The sequence below is a fragment of the Arachis ipaensis genome, chromosome B3 (genome assembly GCF_059453495.1).
Source record: "Arachis ipaensis isolate K30076 ecotype BB chromosome B3, ASM5945349v1, whole genome shotgun sequence".
In the NCBI taxonomy this organism is placed as follows: domain Eukaryota; kingdom Viridiplantae; phylum Streptophyta; class Magnoliopsida; order Fabales; family Fabaceae; genus Arachis; species Arachis ipaensis.
The window spans coordinates 107,729,715-107,751,839 of NC_142438.1; the positions used below are offsets into that span (position 1 = coordinate 107,729,715).

The 22,125-nt window shown below is 39.6% G+C and overlaps 1 protein-coding gene and 1 non-coding gene across 2 annotated transcripts in view; one reads left to right on the top strand and one right to left on the bottom strand.

Moving 5' to 3' along the window:
- LOC148571967 (uncharacterized) overlaps positions 1-22,125 on the top strand; it is a 94,816-nt gene that overhangs the window by 5,841 nt on the left and 66,850 nt on the right. Inside the window, exons 2-4 of the mRNA XM_088507350.1 lie at positions 11,087-11,238; positions 12,079-13,661; positions 14,157-14,627. Coding sequence (XP_088363476.1) covers positions 11,087-11,238; positions 12,079-13,661; positions 14,157-14,627 — 2,206 coding nt within the window. The remainder of the gene's footprint in view (positions 1-11,086; positions 11,239-12,078; positions 13,662-14,156; positions 14,628-22,125) is intronic.
- On the bottom strand, positions 9,945-10,048 carry LOC148571969 (small nucleolar RNA R71). The gene has a single exon (XR_015909034.1). It is a non-coding gene; the product is annotated as a small nucleolar RNA R71 (small nucleolar RNA).

The following is a 22,125-nucleotide window of genomic DNA, read 5'->3' on the forward strand; positions in this document are numbered from 1 at the left end:
TAGTAGAAATAGAAGATGTTGAAGAGGAAGAGGACATACAAGACATAGCTGAAGAAGAAATAGCTCAACCACAGGAGGAAGCACCAAAAGGCACAAACACCACAGAAAACACTACTCTTATTCCATTTCCACAACTTGCAAGGAAGCCCAGGAAGCAGCTGGAACCCGACCCCAAAATGGTAGAAATATTCAAAAAGGTTGAGGTAACTGTTCCTCTTTTTGATGTTATTCAGCAGGTACCTAAATATGCAAAGTTTCTAAAAGACTTATGTATCCATAAAGACAAAATTAATGAATTAGAAACTATTCCTTTAGGTAGTTCTATATCTGCTTTAATGGGAGGATTACCCGAAAAATGTAGTGATCCAGGTCCTTGTATAGTTAGCTGTACTATTGGTGGTGTAGTAATTTATGATTGCATGTGTGATTTAGGAGCATGTGTTAGTATAATGCCTTTGTCTATATATGATATTTTGAGGCTCCCTCCCTTAAAAAGGTCAGCAGCTCATTTTGTGTTAGCAGATAAAAGCATTATTACAGTGGCTAGAGTTGCTGAAGATGTTTTGGTGAACATTAAAGGGCTTACATTTCCCACTGATTTTTATATCTTGGAGATGCCCCATAATAATTCAGATAAGCCATCATCAATCCTACTTGGAAGACCATTCCTGAAGACATTAAAATTCAAATTGGATGCTTTTTCAGGAACATACTCCTTTGAAATAGATGGTCGCATAGTAATCTTCAATCTGAATGGAGTCATTGACAACCCCCCAGAAGATCGTTCTATCTTCCAGTGTGATGTCATAGATGAAAGTGTAGCTAAAGTTCACAAGGAAGAGTTTGAAGAGAGACACACTGGACAAGGTCCAAGTGTGGGGACCCTTTTAACTGACAATGAGGGCACTTCGCCATTTTCACAAGCTCCAGATAATCCAAAGCCTGCCTATGATCAAAAGTTAGAATTGAAACCCCTCTCTCCACATCTCAAATATGCTTATCTTGAAGATGAGCAGAGGTTTCCAGTTATCATTGCAAGGGAACTTACTTCTCAACAAGAAGAGCAGCTACTTGATGTACTGAGGAAGCATAAGAAGGCAATTGGGTGGAGCTTGGCAGACATAGTAGGTATCAACCCTCAAGTATGTGAACACAGAATATTTTTAGAAGAGGGAGCAAGACCTGTTCGTCAACCCCAAAGAAGATTGAATCCCACCATCTTGAAAGTTGTCAAAAAGGAAGTGACCAGACTATTGGAAGTCGGTATCATATATCCCATTTCAGACAGTGAATGGGTAAGCCCAGTACAAGTGGTGCCCAAGAATTCTGGAGTCACTACAGTGAAGAATGAGCATGGAGAGCTCATAGCAACTAGAGTTCAGAATGCTTGGAGAGTCTGCATTGATTACAGGCGTCTCAACCAAGCTACCCGTAAGGATCACTACCCACTTCCATTCATTGATCAAATGCTGGATCGCCTGTCAGGTAAATCACATTATTGCTTTTTAGATGGTTACACAGGTTATTTCCAGATTCATATAGTTCCTGAGGATCAGAAAAAGACTACATTTACATGTCCTTTTGGGACTTATGCTTACAAGAGAATTCCCTTTGGCTTGTGCAATGCACCAGCTACTTTCCAAAGGTGCATGATGAGTCTTTTCTCTGATCTTATTGAGGACTGTATGGAAGTTTCTATGGACGATTTTAGCGTTTATGGTGATTCTTTTAGCCTTTGCTTAGATGGATTATCTAGAGTATTAGATAGATGTGTTAATACAAACCTTGTATTAAATTTCAAAAAATGTCACTTTATGGTAAAACAAGGAATTGTATTGGGACATGTGGTATCTAATAATGGCATTTCTGTAGACCTAGCAAAGGTGAATGTTATTTCTAGTCTACCTTACCCCTCTTCTGTGAGGGAAGTCCGTTCGTTCCTTGGCCATGCAGGTTTTTACAGGAGATTTATTAAGGACTTTAGTAAGGTCGCACTTCCCTTATCCAGATTACTGCAGAAGGATATTGAGTTCGAGTTCAGTGAGGATTACAAACAAGCGTTTGATAAGCTGAAGACTGCTCTAACTCAAGCTCCAATTGTGAGAGGACCAGATTGGAGCCAGCCGTTTGAAATCATGTGCGATGCTTCCAACCATGTAGTAGGAGCAGCGCTGGCTCAGCATGAAGGTAAGGATCCTTTCGTTATTGCTTATGCGTCTAAGACTTTAGACACTGCCCAGTCCAATTATACTACTACTGAGAAAGAGCTTCTTGCTATTGTTTTTGCTCTGGATAAATTTCGAGCTTATTTACTTGGTACTAGAGTAGTAGTGTATTCGGACCATGCAGCTTTAAAGTATCTATTAGCTAAAAAGGAGTCCAAACCAAGACTTATACGTTGGATACTGTTGTTACAAGAATTTAATTTAGAAATAAAGGATAGGAGTGGTAATCAAAATTTAGTGGCAGACCACTTGAGTCGCCTTGAGCATATTAAGGATGATTCTACTCCTATAGATGATAATTTTCCTTTTGATAACCTGCAAGCAGTATCTGAGGTAGTCCCTTGGTATGCACCTGTTGCTAATTATTTAGTTAGCCGCAAATTTCCTCCAAATTTTTCTAAGCATCAAAGAGACAAGCTGAAAAGCGAGTCTAAATATTACATATGGGATGACCCATATTTATGGAGATGTGGCGCTGATCAAGTAATTAGACGTTGTGTGCCTCAATCAGAATTCCAGTCCATTTTAGAGGCCTGTCACTCATCTGAGAGTGGAGGACATTTTGGTCCTCAAAGAACAGCCAAAAAGATCTTAGACTGTGGATTCTGGTGGCCTACTCTTTTTAGAGACGCTGCTGAGTTTTGTAAATCTTGTCTCCCATGCCAGAAATTTGGTAATATATCCAGGAGGGATGAGATGCCTCAACAAATTATGCTTTTCTGTGAAATTTTTTATGTTTGGGGCATTGACTTCATGGGTCCATTTCCAAACTCTAATGGATATTTTTATATATTGTTAGCTATGGATTATGTTTCCAAATGGGTGGAAGCAATTCCTACCCGCACTGATGATGCTAACACTGTTGTTTTCTTTGTGAGAAACCGTATTATATGTCGCTTCGGATCACCACGAGCAATCGTGAGCGATCAAGGCACCCATTTTTGTAACAGGAGACTAACAGGATTAATGAAGAAGCATGGGATAATTCATAAAGTTGCAACAGCTTACCATCCCCAAACTAATGGGCAAGCTGAGGTGTCAAACAGAGAAATTAAGCGTATCTTGCAAAAGATAGTAAAGCCTCATAGAAAAGACTGGAGCACCAGGCTATAAGATGCACTCTGGGCATACAGAACAGCATACAAGACACCCATTGGAATGAGTCCCTTCCGCTTGGTTTATGGAAAAGCTTGTTATCTCCCAGTTGAAGTAGAACACAGAGCTTTTTGGGCAGTTAAGGAGTGCAACATGGGAATCGAGAAAGCCGGAGCTGAAAGGAAGTTACAACTGCAGGAACTGGAGAACCTTCGCCTAGAAGCTTATGAAAACTCCAAAATATACAAGGAAAAGATGAAGGCTGTACATGATCAAAACATCAAGAAGAAAGAGTTCCAACCTGGGAATTTAGTCCTCCTTTACAAATCTCGACTAAGGTTCATGCCAGGCAAGTTGAGATCAAGATGGGAAGGTCCATACAGAGTAGAGAAGGCCGAACCGTACGGAGTTTATCACCTAAGCCATCCTTCAAGCTCTGAATTTATTAAGGTTAATGGCCAACGCCTGAAGATATACCATGGCGAGAAGATGCAGAGAAACAAGGAGCTTGAGATCTTCCTCTTGGAAGATCCCCACATAGCAGAAGATTGAGCTAGTGGAGCGTCCAACTTACGGACGTTAAAGCAAAGTGCTAGGTGGGAGACAACCCACCATGGTATGATCGTTCTTTTCTTTATTTTTAGTTTTTCCTATTCAATAACTCTTCTCTTTCTTAGTACTTTCATGCATCTGCATTTACATGTTTTTACTTTAAAAAAAAAATTTTCGCTACGCGACGCGATCGCATCAGTGACGCGTCCGCGTCACAAGGAGAGTAAAGAAAAATAAAAATGAACAGAAAGTCACGCTGGAGTGTGGCTGGAGGCGTGCCAATGGCACAAATCAACCCACGCGACTGCGTCGCTGACGCGTTCGCGTCGCATGGGAATCATGGCCTCCCACGCGACCGCGTGCCCTGAGTTTTCGACGTAAAAGGGTGCACAATGAAATATTGTGCGAGAGTGATGCTGGATTGGTGTTGGAAGCACAATCCTTATCACACGACCGCATCGCCGACACGGCCGCGTCATCCATTTTCTGGCGCACACTCACGCGATCGCGTGACCCACGCGATCGCACCACCCCAATTTTGGCAAATAAATTAATTTGAACAGAGAGTTGTGCTGGTGCGAGGCTGCACTCGCGCTAGATGCATAATATGGGTCACGCGCGATCGACGCGATCGCGTCACCTTACTTGAAGTGCATTCACGCAAACACGTGCCCCACGGGGCCGCGTCGCATGCGCCGCACAGCTCAACCTAAATTGCCAAATTATCTTATCTTTCTCTCCTCCAAATCCTAGTTTTTCTTTTCCCTCCTTATTTCTTTCTTCCCCCTTCCCCCTTCTATCTCACCTTTCACTCTCTATCTCTCTCACCTCCATTAACAAGGTTTTATTTTCTTCTTCTCTCTTTCTTTTTCTATCATCCTTATTATTTTATATGTATTTTCTTTTCTTTTCCTTTTTCTTTTCATTATTCATATTTTCTTTCTTTTTCTTTTCCTTTTTACATGGTGTTAGAAATTTTTTTTGAGTCATTATCCCTCATTATATGCTTGTGGATTGTTGCAAATTGTTTGACAATTATTTTTATTCCATTTATGGATTTCTTGCATGTTCACCTTCATATTTTCTATACCTTATTCAACATGCATGCTATGTGTTTGTGAAAAAGCTCAAATGGCATTATGCACTTCTCTATGTTGTTATACTATTCAATGCTTGCTTTTCACAACTTTCCTTTACTATTGTATTAATTGAATTTAATTGTCAATACAAACGTGATGGTTTGTTACAAGGTATTGCTTGGTCTATGCTACTCATGCCCTTTGCCTGCATGCCAATAAAGACCTTGCAGTCACTTGTCTTTCTATGCACTAGCTATTTTCCATTGTTGGCTTTTCACATGTACTCGAGAGCATGTGTTAATGTCATCTACATCCTAATGTGCATCCATCACCACTCTTCCGTTCTCTTCCTTGCTATATATCTATTTGAATTTAATTTTCTTTCTCCTCTCTTTTCAGGATGGCCACCAAGAAAGGAAAGAAGAAAGCGACTCCTAAACCCCCAGCAAGAAAAGGCACTAAAAGAGCATTAGTGGCAGAGCCCTCTTCAACCACAGTCAATCCCTCAACAAAAAGAGTTAAGAGGATAATAAAGGTTGATGAGAAGGAGAAAGCCTTCCCAGCAAAGGACACTACGCGATTTCCCAATCGCTACTGTAAACAGATGTTCCCTATCCTGGCAGAAAGAAACTATAACAATGAATACCTTCTTATCCTCCCATCCAATATTGCTACCCTTGTTGAGCCGTAAATTGAACGAAGACAATGGGGTTTCCTACGGAGACAGTCAAGGCAGGTCAATCTTCCTTGGGTAGTTGAGTTCTACTCTAACTTCTACATGCCAACCTTGCAGTCTGTTTATGTCCGACAGAAGCAAGTCCCCATCACAGAAGAGGCCATTCAGCAAGCTCTGAGTCTTCCCCCTATTCCAGAAGGAATGGACACCATCCAAGAAGCCGCACTTAAGCGCCAGAGGTATCAATTTGACTGGGACTCCGTTCTCGGAGTTATCGCATTACCTGGCAGCCGTTGGATCTACGGATACCACCGTACCCGCCCTAAGGGAATCTTAGCTTCAGCACTTACCTTGGAAGCTCGGGTATGGGCACAGATCATGTCCCATTACGTCTTTCCGAGCACTCATGAGTCCTCCTTCACTGCGGACATGGCTGTTCTACTTTGGTGCATCCTTACAGACCACCCTCTGAATCTCTCAAGACATATCCGGAATGCTATGGAACACGTACAAATTGCGGGCAACTTACCTTTCCCCGCCTTGGTTTCAGATCTTGTCTCAGCAGCCGGAGTCTCCTACAGAGCTGGGGACACCAAAGCCGTGCTTCCACGTGATGATCAGTATGTCCCTTACGGGAAATACCTCAGACTTCCAGCAGCCACTACAAGTCTTCCTACTGCTCCAGTTGAAGATAATCCTTCTTCAATACCACAAGCACCTACAACTGATGAATTGCTCCAGCAGATAATCACAAGGTTGGATCGGCAAGAACACAAAGCTAAGTTGAGAGAGCGCCGTAACGAGCGCCAATTCAAACACCTCAAGGAGCTACTCAAGGGACATTTCAGGGACTCGGATACCCCGGACTCCACTTCTTTTACCAGCACAGGGAGCCATAATGGTCCCGACTGTGGAGATACTGCTACCAGCCTACCCTTGTTCCTGACAGACGGCATCGAGGACGGTGCAAAGCCTTAAGTGTGGGGAGGTCGGTCAGTACCTGACTTCCAGAGGTAATTTCTTTTCCCTAGCACCAATAATTAGGATATTTTAGTTAGATTTTCTTTCTTTTATAGAATAGAATAAATTGCATAGGTTAGGATAGTTGCATGCATGTTCTATGATGCCAAGGCATCTTAGGCTAGTTTCACTAGCATTTTTCTGTTAGTTTTAGTTGTTTTATGCATTTTCTTGAGCTTAAAGTAACCAAAAATGGTTAAATGAAGAACAAAGCAATGAACCATCCAAACAGTATGATTTTAATGCAAATTCCATGAGTTTTAGTTATATTACTTGAATGCTATGAATGGAAGATTTCTCATGAAATTTTGCAAGACTTTGATGCAATTGTTTGGATGATTTCAGGGAAGAAGAGGCTAAGCAAGGAAGCAACAAAATCAATAAAGGAAGCTTGAATATCACATGTGGAGTTTAAGTTCCAGTTTAAGCCTAAACTGGAGCTTAAACGCCAGAATCAGGAAGGCTAAGAAATGCTGGAATTGAAGTTTAACCTCCAGTTTAACCTTAAACTGGAGGTTAAACGCCAGAATGATAATGCCACTCAGGAAGGAGTTCCACGTTTAACCTCCAGTTTAACCTTAAACTGGAGGTTAAACGCCAGAATGGGAAAAGCACCAGGGAGCCATTTCCACGTTTAAGCTCCAGTTTGACCTCAAACTGGAGCTTAAACGTGTTCGACCAAGTTTTCTCCTCCAGGGTTGCTCTCTCCATTTCCACGTTTAAGCTCCAGTTTGACCTCAAACTGGAGCTTAAACGTGTTCGACACCTCCAGGGCTACCCTTCTAAGCTTCCACGTTTAACCTCCAGTTTAACCTTAAACTGGAGGTTAAACGTGTTCGACCTCCAGGATGCCTCCTTCCATTTCCACGTTTAACCTCCAGTTTAACCTTAAACTGGAGGTTAAACGTGTTCGACCTCCAAGGCTGCCCTTCCTATATCCACGTTTAAGCTTCAGTTTAACCTTAAACTGAAGCTTAAACGTGTTCGACTACATGACTCTCCAGGGCTGCTTTCTTCCATTTCCACGTTTAAGCTTCAGTTTAACCTTAAACTGAAGCTTAAACGTGCTTCTACAAAAGGCCTCACTGGAAGTGTCTGGCGTTTAAGCTGCAGTTTAAGCTTAAACTGCAACTTAAACGCCACTCTTGGAAAAGGTTTCTGGACCAAAAATATTGTGGTTTAAGTTAGTATTTGAGCACAAACATTAACTTAAACTTATTCTGGTATGAAACCCAATTGAATATCATGGTTTATGGGATTGGGCCTGAAGGATTGATGAGTTTGAAATCTCAATTTATTGAGTCATGTGTCATTATTTGATTATCACTAAGTTGGCTCAATGAATGTTACAGAATTTGGATCAACAGCCTCATCAAGATTATGGATCATAAACCCAAGGCAAAAGGAAAGCAGGGAGAGGCCTCAAAGCCCATGAAACACAACAGAAGCTCAATATAGAAAGTGTATAAATAGGATAGAATTTAAGTTAGAAAGGACTTTTTACCTTCACTTTTAGCTAGTTTTCATATCTTTGTAATTGAATTCAGAGCTATGACTCACTAAACCCCCTTTCATTGGGTTAGGGAGCTCTATTGTAATTCAATGAATCAATAATAGTTTATCTTCTTCTTCAATCTTTTCTCTTGAATTTTGTTAGAAAGCTTCTCGATCTAATTCCATTGGGTAGTTGTCTTGGGAAAGAAACTACCTATAATTGGAATCCTTCGGAACCTTGGGAAAGGAATGGAGGATTCATGCTAGAGAAGCTTTCTCACAGTGAATTGGATTGGGGTTTGGATGGATATTGTGACATGTAATCCTACCAAATTGTGGTTCATAAAACTGTGTGGTATAATCAGTGATCGAGCATCATCTCTTCTTATGAACATTTAAACCAAGGGATTGGGAATTTGTTCATTTTTAGAGAGAATTGGTGAGCCAAGGGATTGGGATCCAATCATATAAGATTGCCAAGCAAAATTCAATGAACGCATTGCTTGAGGAAGAGATAAACATGTTTTGATTCGGAGATCTCAATATCTCCTATAACCCAATGAATCCCCCAATTCTGATTACATCTTCTCTTTACATTCTGCAACTCAATTCATGCAATCACCCCCATTCCCTTTTAATTTCAGCAATTTAGTTTCTGCTCTTTAATTCATGCAATTTAAGATTCCGCCATTTCAATTTCTTGTTATTTACTTTTCCCGCCAATTTTACATTCCGCAATTCTCATCTCAATCTTGATTCCGCTCAACTAGAACACACTTCTAATCCGAATTGCTCACTCAACCAATCCTTGTGGGATTCGACCTCACTCTATTGTGAGTTTTTACTTGACGATAACCGGTGCACTTGCCGGAAGGAATTTTGCCGATCGTGCAATTTCCTAAATCGTAGCATAACTAGTTTATGCGCATCAAGTTTATGGCGCCGTTGCCGGGGATTGGTTTTCGATTGACAATTCTCCAATTGGAAGTTAACTAGATTGAGCATTTTTTTTTTTGTGTTTTGATTAATTCAGTACAAGTTACTTGTTGAATTTTAATTTCTGCACTCTGTTACATGCTTTCTTTCTTTATGCCTTTAAATTCAAGCAACTAACTCACTGACTCACTAACTGTTTGAATTAATTCCTCAATTGCTCTAACCATACTCTTCCATTAACCAAGAGTATTTCACTTGTTGTTGCCTGTGCTGTGTTCTTGTATGACAGGTAGGAGAGGAGAGACATCAACTCCTCCATATACCGAACCAGAGAGGACCCTTCATAGACTTAGAAGGGAAGCAAGAGGGAAGAGAGTACTGGGAGAAGAAGAATCTGAAGGAGAATCTGAGGACAATTTTGAGGAAGCTCTAGATCTCAACATGGATAGAGAAGTTCACAACCATGAGAGAGCTGATGGAAACAATGCCATTCCTGAGAGGAGGGTTCTTAGTTCATACATAAACCCAACCTCTGGGAATTGTGGTAGCAGCATTCAGAAACCACCCATTCAGGCCAACAATTTTGAACTCAAACCATAGCTAATATCACTTGTGGAGAATCATTGTTCATTTGGTGGGAGTGCTAATGAAGATCCCAACCAACATCTCACAAAATTCCTGAGAATTTGTGACACTGTGAAGTCCAATGGAGTCCAGGAAGATGCATATAAACTGCTTTTGTTCCCATTTTCACTTAGGGACAAAGCAGCTAAGTGGCTGGAATCATTCCCAAGGGGAAGTCTAACAACATGGGATGAGGTGGAAAGCAAGTTTCTGGCACGTTTCTACCCCCCACAAAAGGTCAATAGGCTTCGATCTGAGGTTCAGACTTTTAGACAACAAGATGGTGAAACTCTCTACGAGGCATGGGAGAGATTCAAGGACTTGACAAGGAAATGCCCACCAGACATGTTCCATGATTGGGTGCAATTGCATATTTTCTATGATGGACTCTCTTATGAATCAAGGAAGGCTGTAGACCATTCATCAGGAGGTTCATTGAACAGGAAAAAGACTGTGGAAGAGGCCATTGAAGTGATTGAGACAGTGGCTGAGAATGAGTACTACTATGCATCAGAAAGGCACAACACTAAGGGAGTCATGGAGCTGAACCATGTTGATACAATTCTAGCCCAAAACAAGGTGTTTGCCAAGCAACTAGCGGAACTTACCAGGCAATTAGAAACAAAGCAAGTGGCTGCAATACACACACAAGATCAAGAGGAAGTAAGCATTGAAGGAGGTGATTGGGAAGAGGCCAACTATGTGGGAAACCAACAAAGGCAATCATATGATCCACATTCCAACACTTACAACCCAGGATGGAAAAATCACCCAAACTTTGGGTGGGGGAACCAACAAACCCAACCACAAAACCACAAACCTTACAACCACAACCAACATAACAATTCCACATACCAAAACTCCAACCAAAGATCATACCAAGCCACACAAAACACTTACTCCCAACCATCATATCATGGCCAAAATAATCAACCTACCCAACCTGATCCAAACCAACAATTTCAAGATCAATTAAACCGGATAGAAGGAATGCTTACAACCATGAGTCAAGACATAACCGAATTGAAAGCTTTTAAGGAAGAAGTAAAGTCTAACCTGCAAAACCAAGGAGCTGCCATCCAGAAGCTAGAAAATCAAATTTTGTATTTGTCTAAGCAAACCCCTGGGACGAGCGTTTCTCATGCTGCCAAGGCTATTGCAAGGGAAGAATGTAAGGCCATAACCCTCAGAAGTGGAAAAAATCTAAAGGAGATCTCAAAGGAAACCACAGAGGATGAAGCAAGGGAACATGTGAGAGACAAGGAACAAGGACAATCTTTTACACCGTCCGCAACAAAAGAAAAAGAGGTCCTGAAGCCTTATACACCTAAAGCACCATATCCTCAACGTTTGATGAAAAGTGAAAAGGATGGTCAATTCTCCAGGTTCTTGGAGATTTTCAAGAAGCTCCAAATCAACATTCCGTTTGCTGAGGCAATAGAGCAAATGCCACTCTATGCAAAATTCTTAAAAGAATTAATGACCAAGAAGAGAAGCTGGAGAAATGAGGAAACTGTGTTGTTAACTGAAGAATGCAGTGCCATCATTCAGCACAAATTGCCTCAGAAATTGAAGGACCCAGGCAGTTTCCAAATCCTCTGCATCATAGGAGAAGTCATGGTGGAGAAGGCCTTGTGTGACTTAGGGGCCAGCATCAATTTGATGTCTCTAACAATGATGAGAAGAATGAAGATTGAGGAAGCCAAACCAACAAGAATGGCCCTCCAATTGGCAGATCGAACTTTTAAATTCCCTCATGGGATAGTTGAGGATTTGTTGGTGAAAGTGGGAGATTTTATATTTCCTGCTGATTTTGTGGTGTTAGATATGGAGGAAGAAGCCAAAGCTTCAATAATTCTGGGAAGACCCTTCCTGGCTACTGCTGGAGCCATCATAGATGTACAAAAGGGTGAACTCACTCTTAGACTACATGATGAGAAATTGGTGTTTAACGTATTCAAGGCAATGAGCTATCCATCAGAATCACTAAGGGAATGCATGAGGATTGATGTAGTGGACATTGCAGTACAAGAAACTTTTGAGGAAACAATAAAGGAAGTGGCAGAGGAGGAGTTCACCAAGGATATTGAAGTTAGTGACATCAAGGCTGCTGAAACAACCATGCCAAGCATGCCAGAGAGAGTGAAAGAAGAGAAGGAAGCACCAAAACCTGAGCTCAAAGCATTGCCCCCTAATCTCAAGTATGCATACTTGGGTAGTGATGAGAGTCACCCTGTTATCATTAGCTCTGCCCTGAGCCAAGAACAGGAAGAAGAATTGATCAAGGTGCTACAAACTCATCAAGATGCCATTGGATGGACCCTAGCCGATTTGAAGGGGATAAGTTCATCCATATGCATGCATAAAATCTTGTTAGAAGAGGATGCTAGACCCTCCATTCAAGCTCAGAGAAGATTGAATCCCGTCATGAAAGAAGTGGTACAAAAGGAAGTCATGAAGTTATGGCAGGCAGGGGTAATCTACCCCATTTCTGATAGCCCATGGGTTAGTCCCATCCATGTAGTTCCCAAGAAAGGTGGCATAACTGTGGTGCCAAATGAGAAGAACGAACTCATACCCACAAGAACCGTCACTGGGTGGAGGATGTGCATAGACTACAGGAAGCTCAATGAAGCCACCAGAAAGGATCATTTCCCACTCCCATTCATGGATCAGATGCTTGAAAGGCTTGCCGGACATGCTTACTATTGTTTTTTAGATGGATATTCAGGCTACAACCAAATAGTAGTTGATCCTAAAGATCAAGAGAAAACATCATTTGTTTGTCCATATGGAGTTTTTGCTTATAGACGCATGCCCTTTGGATTGTGCAATGCACCTGCCACTTTCCAAAGATGCATGCTGTCCATCTTTTCGGACATGATTGAAAAATTTATTGAGGTCTTCATGGACGATTTTTCTGTGTTTGGAGATTCTTTTCCTAGCTGCCTACACCACCTTGCCTTGGTGCTTAAGAGATGCCAAGAGACTAACCTAGTATTAAACTGGGAAAAGTGTCATTTCATGGTCACAGAAGGAATAGTCCTTGGCCACAAAATCTCTAATAGAGGCATTGAGGTGGACAGAGCTAAGGTGGAACTCATTGAAAAATTACCTCCACCAAGTAATGTCAAGGCAGTTAGGAGTTTTTTGGGACACGCTGGTTTTTACAGAAGGTTTATTAGAGACTTTTCTAAAATAGCCAAACCTTTGAGTAACTTGCTTGTCTCTGATACACCCTTTGTATTTGATAAAAATTGCATGCTAGCCTATGAACTTTTGAAGCAAAAACTTTCCTCTGCACCTATCATTGCCCCACCTGATTGGAACTTACCTTTTGAACTGATGTGTGATGCATCAGACCTTGCTATTGGGGCAGTGTTAGGACAAAGGAAAGACAATTTGGTACATGTGATTTATTATGCCAGTAAAGTCTTGAATGATAACCAAAGGAATTACACAACCACTGAAAAAGAACTCTTGGCAATAGTCTTTGCATTTGACAAATTTAGATCCTATCTCATTGGATCTAAAGTCATAGTCTTCACTGATCATTCAGCTTTAAAATACTTACTTGCTAAACAAGAATCCAAACCAAGACTTATTAGATGGGTTCTTTTGTTGCAGGAATTTGACATTGAAATCAAAGACAAGAAGGGTGTAGAGAACAAGGTGGCAGACCATTTATCAAGAATACCATGTGAAGAAGGAAGCGCACAAAGCACACATATAAATGAGTGCTTTCCTGATGAACAACTCATGGTAATTCACAAAGCACCCTGGTTTGCAGACATAGCAAACTTCAAGGCCACTGGGAGTTTACCGTTGGAATTTAACAAACATCAAAGGAAGAAATTGGTAAATGATGCCAAATACTTCATCTGGGACGAACCATACTTGTTCAAAAAATGTTCCGATGGCATACTCAGAAGATGCATATCCGAGGAAGAAGGAAGGGAAGTCTTATGGGACTGCCATGGCTCCACTTATGGAGGACATTTTGCAGGAGAAAGAACAGCAGCTAAGGTGTTGCAGTGTGGTTTTTATTGGCCCTCTATCTTCAAAGATGCAAAAGAATTAGTGAAGCACTGCCATGAATGCCAGAAAGCGGGGAACCTGCCAAGAAGAAATGAAATGCCACAACAATTCATTCTGGAACTTGAATTGTTTGATGTATGGGGGATAGATTTCATGGGACCCTTTCCCTCCTCATACTCAAATAATTACATTCTTGTGGCAGTAGACTATGTCTCCAAATGGGTTGAAGCAATAGCAACTCCAACCAATGATAATAAGGTAGTCATGAACTTCCTCAGAAAACACATTTTTTGCCGTTTTGGGGTTCCAAGAGCAATCATCAGTGATGGAGGAAGCCACTTCTGCAACAAACCATTAGAGGCATTGCTTCTAAAATATGGAGTCAAACACAAGGTAGCCACACCATACCATCCATAGACAAGTGGGCAAGCCGAAATATCTAACAGAGAACTCAAAAGGATCCTGGAAAAGACTGTGGGAACTTCAAGGAAGGACTGGTCGATTAAGCTAGATGATGCTCTTTGGGCATATAGGACAGCTTTCAAAACACCAATTGGAATGTCTCCTTACCAACTAGTATATGGAAAAGCTTGCCATTTGCCACTGGAGTTGGAGCACAAGGCATACTGGGCCTTGAAACTTTTGAACTTGGACAACAAAGCTGCTGGAGAAAGAAGGATGTTGCAAATTCAAGAGTTGGAAGAATTCAGAGTGGAAGCTTATGAGAATGCCAAAATTTACAAAGAAAGAGCAAAGAAGAAGCATGACAGCAACATAGCCCCAAGGAAATTTGAAGAAGGACAAAAAGTATTGCTCTACAATTCTAGGCTGAAGCTATTTCCAGGGAAGCTAAAATCAAGGTGGTCTGGACCATTCCTTGTCACCAAGGTCTCCAAATATGGACAAGTAGAAATCATGGAAGAAAAGTCACAACGAACCTTCATTGTGAACGGTCAAAGACTCAAACATTACTTGGGAGATGTGGATGAGAAGGACAAAGTTAAATATCACCTCAACTGAGGAAGCTGACCGTCAAGCTAATGACGTTAAAGAAGCGCTTGTTGGGAGGCAACCCAACCTGAGGTAATACCCTTTTGCTGTTTCTTTTATTTGTTTCAATAAAAAGGGTGAAGTAATTTCTGTGCATTGCAAAGAATTAAGTTTTGTGTTTCACACCAAACAATGAATTCGTGGATCAATAATTCAAAGGGGAATGTGTGACTCTAAGTTTGGTGTTCCACCATAAAGATCAACTGAACACAACAACCTTTGAATTATATGAGAAGAACAACCATTCTAAGCAGTCACAGAAATGCTTAAAACCCTTAGCAGCAACTTCATTCCAAAGAGAACTCAAGGATTCAAAGCACAGAGAAGTAAGTGGGAGACTAAGTTTGGTGTTCACACACCAACTTAAGACTCAGATACTTACCCACACATAGTTGAGCTAACCACTCAAGTGCTTGAGAAGCAAGCAACTTCATCACTCTTTGCAGGAAAGGAAACAAGGATTTTAAAGCATGAAGCAACATTTAGGAGAAGAAGGGAAATCAAATTGTTTCCTGGCAACAAAGAGAAAACAAGGAATTTCACAAGGTGGTATTGTTCCTTGATAATTCTTTAAAAAGGGCAAACAAAAGCATGCTTGTTCTGGTTTAAACTGTAAATGTTGAATCTTTCTGGAATGTGAAGTTTTTAGTATATTTGTCTGTTTATTGCTTTGAATAAAGTGAATGCCTAGATGTTTGGATATAACTCCACCTTCTTAAACAAATGCTTGCCATGCTTGTTCTGTTTCCGAAAATAAAAGAAAAGTTTGAACAAAAGTAACTTGGCTCAATTAGTGACAAATCAAGTAGAATTAAGTGGTGGTATGCATGCTTGATTGTTTAAGTCAGATCACTGGAAATAGAGTGTAGAATTATCATTTTTTATGTAGAAATTGAAAACTGTCTATGGATCTTGATGAATAAATATCTTTGGTCATGAAAAAGAAAGAAAAAGAAGAAGAAAAAGCCACTGAAAAAGGGCAACCAAAAAGCAAAAAAAAAAAAAATTGAGAAAATAAGCTAGGTACCAATGGTTTGAACTTCTGAGACAAATGCCTGTGGTGTTTATGTATTAAGGATATGCTTGGATGAAGAGGTTCTGAGGAGTGTTTCAACACTTGGTAACTTGGGTTAACTAACCCGGGATTATCAACCAAAAGTCCATTATCAAGAGCAACCTAAATACAAAACATTTAGTCACACAAAGAGGTGCTGGGCACCAATGTCTCAAGAAGAAATGTGAACTAAAATGCCTGAAGTGGATATGTGTAGTGCACTGATAAGAAAAAGAATATGCCAAAGGCTTGTGCAACACATGACACTAAGCAAACAAGGAGCAAAGAAGCTCTAAGAAAAAGAAAAGAAAAACAAAGAAGAAAAGTGCCAAGGACATAAGAATAACAAGAGGCCATAGCAGTGTTTGATGGATGCAAGGAAAAAGTGATAATCTTACCTGATAAGAATGAAAAAGTGATGCTGCAACTTTCTGCATAAAACCCTTCTGATGAACTTCAAATGCTTGCTAATATAGCCAATGTAATTGCTTTCTGTTTCATACTTTCTTCTCAAATAACTCAGGACTTGCTTAGGGACAAGCAAGTATTAAGTTTGGTGTTGTGATGCCAAGGCATCTTAGGCTAGTTTCACTAGCATTTTTCTGTTAGTTTTAGTTGTTTTATGCATTTTCTTGAGCTTAAAGTAACCAAAAATGGTTAAATGAAGAACAAAGCAATGAACCATCCAAACAGTATGATTTTAATGCAAATTCCATGAGTTTTAGTTATATTACTTGAATGCTATGAATGGAAGATTTCTCATGAAATTTTGCAAGACTTTGATGCAATTGTTTGGATGATTTCAGGGAAGAAGAGGCTAAGCAAGGAAGCAACAAAATCAATAAAGGAAGCTTGAATATCACATGTGGAATTTAAGTTCCAGTTTAAGCCTAAACTGGAGCTTAAACGCCAGAATCAGGAAGGCTAAGAAATGCTGGAATTGAAGTTTAACCTCCAGTTTAACCTTAAACTGGAGGTTAAACGCCAGAATGGGAAAAGCACCAGGGAGCCATTTCCACGTTTAAGCTCCAGTTTGACCTCAAACTGGAGCTTAAACGTGTTCGACCAAGTTTTCTCCTCCAGGGTTGCTCTCTCCATTTCCACGTTTAAGCTCCAGTTTGACCTCAAACTGGAGCTTAAACGTGTTCGACACCTCCAGGGCTACCCTTCTAAGCTTCCACGTTTAACCTCCAGTTTAACCTTAAACTGGAGGTTAAACGTGTTCGACCTCCAGGATGCCTCCTTCCATTTCCACGTTTAACCTCCAGTTTAACCTTAAACTGGAGGTTAAACGTGTTCGACCTCCAAGGCTGCCCTTCCTATATCCACGTTTAAGCTTCAGTTTAACCTTAAACTGAAGCTTAAACGTGTTCGACTACATGACTCTCCAGGGCTGCTTTCTTCCATTTCCACGTTTAAGCTTCAGTTTAACCTTAAACTGAAGCTTAAACGTGCTTCTACAAAAGGCCTCACTGGAAGTGTCTGGCGTTTAAGCTGCAGTTAAACGCCACTCTTGGAAAAGGTTTTTGGACCAAAAATATTGTGGTTTAAGTTAGTATTTGAGCACAAACATTAACTTAAACTTATTCTGGTATGAAACCCAATTGAATATCATGGTTTATGGGATTGGGCCTGAAGGATTGATGAGTTTGAAATCTCAATTTATTGAGTCATGTGTCATTATTTGATTATCACTAAGTTGGCTCAATGAATGTTACAGAATTTGGATCAACAGCCTCATCAAGATTATGGATCATAAACCCAAGGCAAAAGGAAAGCAGGGAGAGGCCTCAAAGCCCAAGAAACACAACAGAAGCTCAATATAGAAAGTGTATAAATAGGATAGAATTTAAGTTAGAAAGGACTTTTTACCTTCACTTTTAGCTAGTTTTCATATCTTTGTAATTGAATTCAGAGCTATGACTCACTAAACCCCCTTTCATTGGGTTAGGGAGCTCTATTGTAATTCAATGAATCAATAATAGTTTATCTTCTTCTTCAATCTTTTCTCTTGAATTTTGTTAGAAAGCTTCTCGATCTAATTCCATTGGGTAGTTGTCTTGGGAAAGAAACTACCCATAATTGGAATCCTTCGGAACCTTGGGAAAGGAATGGAGGATTCATGCTAGAGAAGCTTTCTCACAGTGAATTGGATTGGGGTTTGGATGGATATTGTGACATGTAATCCTACCAAATTGTGGTTCATGAAACTGTGTGGTATAATCAGTGATCGAGCATCATCTCTTCTTATGAACATTTAAACCAAGGGATTGGGAATTTGTTCATTTTTAGAGAGAATTGGTGAGCCAAGGGATTGGGATCCAATCATATAAGATTGCCAAGCAAAATTCAATGAACGCATTGCTTGAGGAAGAGATAAACATGTTTTGATTCGGAGATCTCAATATCTCCTATAACCCAATGAATCCCCCAATTCTGATTACATCTTCTCTTTACATTCTGCAACTCAATTCATGCAATCACCCCCATTCCCTTTTAATTTCAGCAATTTAGTTTCTGCTCTTTAATTCATGCAATTTAAGATTCCGCCATTTCAATTTCTTGTTATTTACTTTTCCCGCCAATTTTACATTCCGCAATTCTCATCTCAATCTTGATTCCGCTCAACTAGAACACACTTCTAATCCGAATTGCTCACTCAACCAATCCTTGTGGGATTCGACCTCACTCTATTGTGAGTTTTTACTTGACGATAACCGGTGCACTTGCCGGAAGGAATTTTGCCGATCGTGCAATTTCCTAAATCGTAGCATAACTAGTTTATGCGCATCATAGAATAGAATAAATTGCATAGGTTAGGATAGTTGCATGCATGTTCTACTTGATTGAAAAGACAATAAGTTCCTTTTAAGACTCTATCTTTGGAACAAAATTTCACTAATTTTTCAAAATTTTTATGATAAATTTGCTTGAGTTGTATTTGGAACATGACATTTGAGCTAAAGAACACACAACCTGTGAAAGATTTGAGCCTTTATGTATGGTTACATTATTTAACCATAATTATTTCATTCTTGTGTGTTTACCTCTCTATGATTGTAATCTATATTTTGTTTTATCTTATATGTCCAATATTTATTATATTTGCATGCTTGCACATGATTGAGGCCATTATTTGTTTAAACTCACTCATCCAAATTAAGCCTACCCTTTTCAATTACCTTTGTTAACCACTTTGAGCCTTTAAATCTCATTTGTTCTATATTTTACCACATTACTAACCTTAAGCTGAAAAACAATTGTATATCCCAAATTGAATCTTTGTTTAGCTTAAGATAGAATTGTGTGTGCTAGTTAAGTATGGGAAATTGTGGGAACAAAAGTTGTTAAGGGAATGTGTCATGAGAATTTAATGGGAATTTGGATACCTACTCATGTGAAACTATAAGAATTAAAAATCTATGTGCATTGATAAGCGATATTTATTTTAATGTCAAAAAAAAAATTTTTAAATAAATAAGGGGACAAAATTACCCCAATGTTAAATTCAGAATTCAAAGATCAATGCACATATGATAAAAATCAAATATAAAGTTGATACATGAGTATGAATAGAAAAAGGGAATTCTGGGTAGCTAGGTATGAACTTTAAAATTACATTAAAAATATATAGGTTGGGTTGAAGCTTGGGTTAATTAAAGATTCAATTTATTATCTCACTTAACCATATGTATACCCCTACATGTACCTTAGCCCCATTACAACCTTGAAAAGACCTCATGATGTTTGCATTGGTATATTAACTGTTGTTGATTGGTTAGGAGAAGAACAAAAGTTAGAAAGCATGATTAGAGAAGGATAGAGTGTTTACCCTATACACTAGAGATTAGAGCGTACATACATTATCAGTGAGGGTTCAATGCTCGAATTTTCATGTTCCTTGCTTTCATGAGCTATCTCCTTGCACTTTTATCTGTTTTATTGTCTAATGATAGAATTAGTGGAATTTGATTTGTAATTGTTTTGAAGAGCTTATTTACTTTTGATCAAGTAGGCAAGAATCATATATTTGTATTTATTTATATATATATAGGCTTGCATTGCATTTCATGAGTTTCTACATGTTCATACTTATTTCCTTATCTCCTTCAATTAAGCATGAGGACATGCTAATGTTTAAGTGTAGGGAGGTTGATAAACCACTATTTTATGGTTTATATTGTGTTTAATTGTGTGGTTTTATCATGATCCTTACCCACTTATTCATTAAATTATCATGAAATTATAATTCCTTCCTGAATTTATAACATGTTTCAAAACTGCTTCCTAGAGACTTTAATTATGTATTTTTATTTCTCCTTTATTCCATTTGATGCCGTGATCTGTGTGTTGAGTGTTTCAGACTCTATAGGGCATGAATGAGTTGGAGATTGGAAAGGAAGCTAGCAAAAATGGAAGGAACACAAGAATTTGAGAAGATAACTAGCGAGAAGTGACGCGGTCGCATGGCTCACGTGACCGCGCGAAGGAGAGCAAATCGCAGTGACGCGGCCGCATGGCTCACGCGGCCGCGCGGATTAGAAAAGCTCAAGCGACGCGGTAGCGTGGACGACGCGAACGCGTGGCAAGGAAAAGCACGAATGACGCGTCCGCATGGACGACGCGATCGCATGACATGTGCGATCTGCATAATCTGCAGGATTCGCTGGGGGCAATTTTGGACCTTATTTCGACCCAGTTTTTGGCCCGGAACAGTAGACTAGAGCCAGAGAATATGCAGAAACAAAAGAGAACATTCATTCTCGACAGTTTTGAGTTTTAGATCTAGTTTTACTCCCTTAGGTTTCTTTCTCTAGGTTTAAGAATTTTAATTTTCAATTGGTCTTAGCATTGGAACATTGAGAAGAGTTATTTCCTCATCAAGACTTCGTCATTCTAGTTCGTTCTCTTAACTTTGTTTTATTCTTCCATGTTCTTTGCTTTGTTCAATTTTATCATTTGAATACTTTCATGATTTTAATTTATTTCTTCCAATTTGATTTATTTTCCATTCCAATAATCATGTCTTCTTTTAATTCCCTTTCATGTGTTATGGATTTATTATTTACAATGAGTGAGTAGTTCCCTCACTTGATAGGGAGTTGATTGAAAGGAACTCTTGAGTTGGAAGGATTGAAAGAAAAATTGTAATTGGGTTAACTGTTGGATTGTTATCTAATCACTAACACCAATCCCTTTGAACTAAGTGGGTTGCAACTCGTGAACAGATCTAGCATTCCAACTTGTTTGACTTTCCTTTACCTAGTAAATGATAACTAAACAGAACAACCATCAATTATAAATTAATCTTGAAATCATCCCATCAATGATAGAGATTCCAACTAATCAACTCCCAGTCAAGGCTTTTATTCATATTATTTGAATTTTCTCAATTTAATTTTCCACCTACTTAACTCAACTTCTTGGAACATCTGATTAATAAAATAGCACACTTTTCTGCAACTCGTTGGGAGACGACCTGGGACTTAAACTCCCAGTAATTTTTAAATTAAACTCTCTGTGACATATTTCTAAATTGATAGGTAGATTTTTGGTGAGTTAAGAACTATACTTGCAACGTAACTATTTTAATAATTTTTAATTCACCAACTTCTGCGTCTCATCATCCCTCTTCACAAATGTCTATGAGAACTTGGTCCAACCTTTGATCAAAGTTTACCCTTCTAGTGTAGGGGTGTGCATCTCCTTGCATCATGGGCAAATTGAATGCCAACTTTACATTCTCCGGACTAAAATCTAAGCATTTCCCCCGAACCATTGTAAGCCAATTCTTTGGGTCTGGGTTCACACTTTGATCATGGTTCTTGGTGATCCATGCATTGGCATAGAACTCTTGAACCATTAAGATTCTGACTTGTTGAATGGGGTTGGTGAGAACTTCCCAACCTCTTTTTCGAATCTCATGTCGGATCTCTGGATATTCACCCTTTTTGAGTTTGAAAGGGACCTCGGGGATCACCTTCTTCTTGGCCACAACTTCATAGAAGTGGTCTTGGTGCACCCTTGAGATGAATCTCTCCATCTCAAGTGACTCAGAGGTGGAAGCTTTTGCCTTCCCTTTCCTCTTTCTAGAGGTTTCTCCGGCCTTAGGTGCCATAAATAGTTATGGAAAAACAAAAAGCAACACTTTTACCACACCAAACTTAGAAGGTTTGCTCGTCCTCGAGCAAAAGAATAAAGAAGAGAGTAGAAGAAGAAGAAATAGAGGAGATGGAGGGGGCTTAGTATTTCGGCCAAGGGGGAGAGGTAGTGTGTATGTTG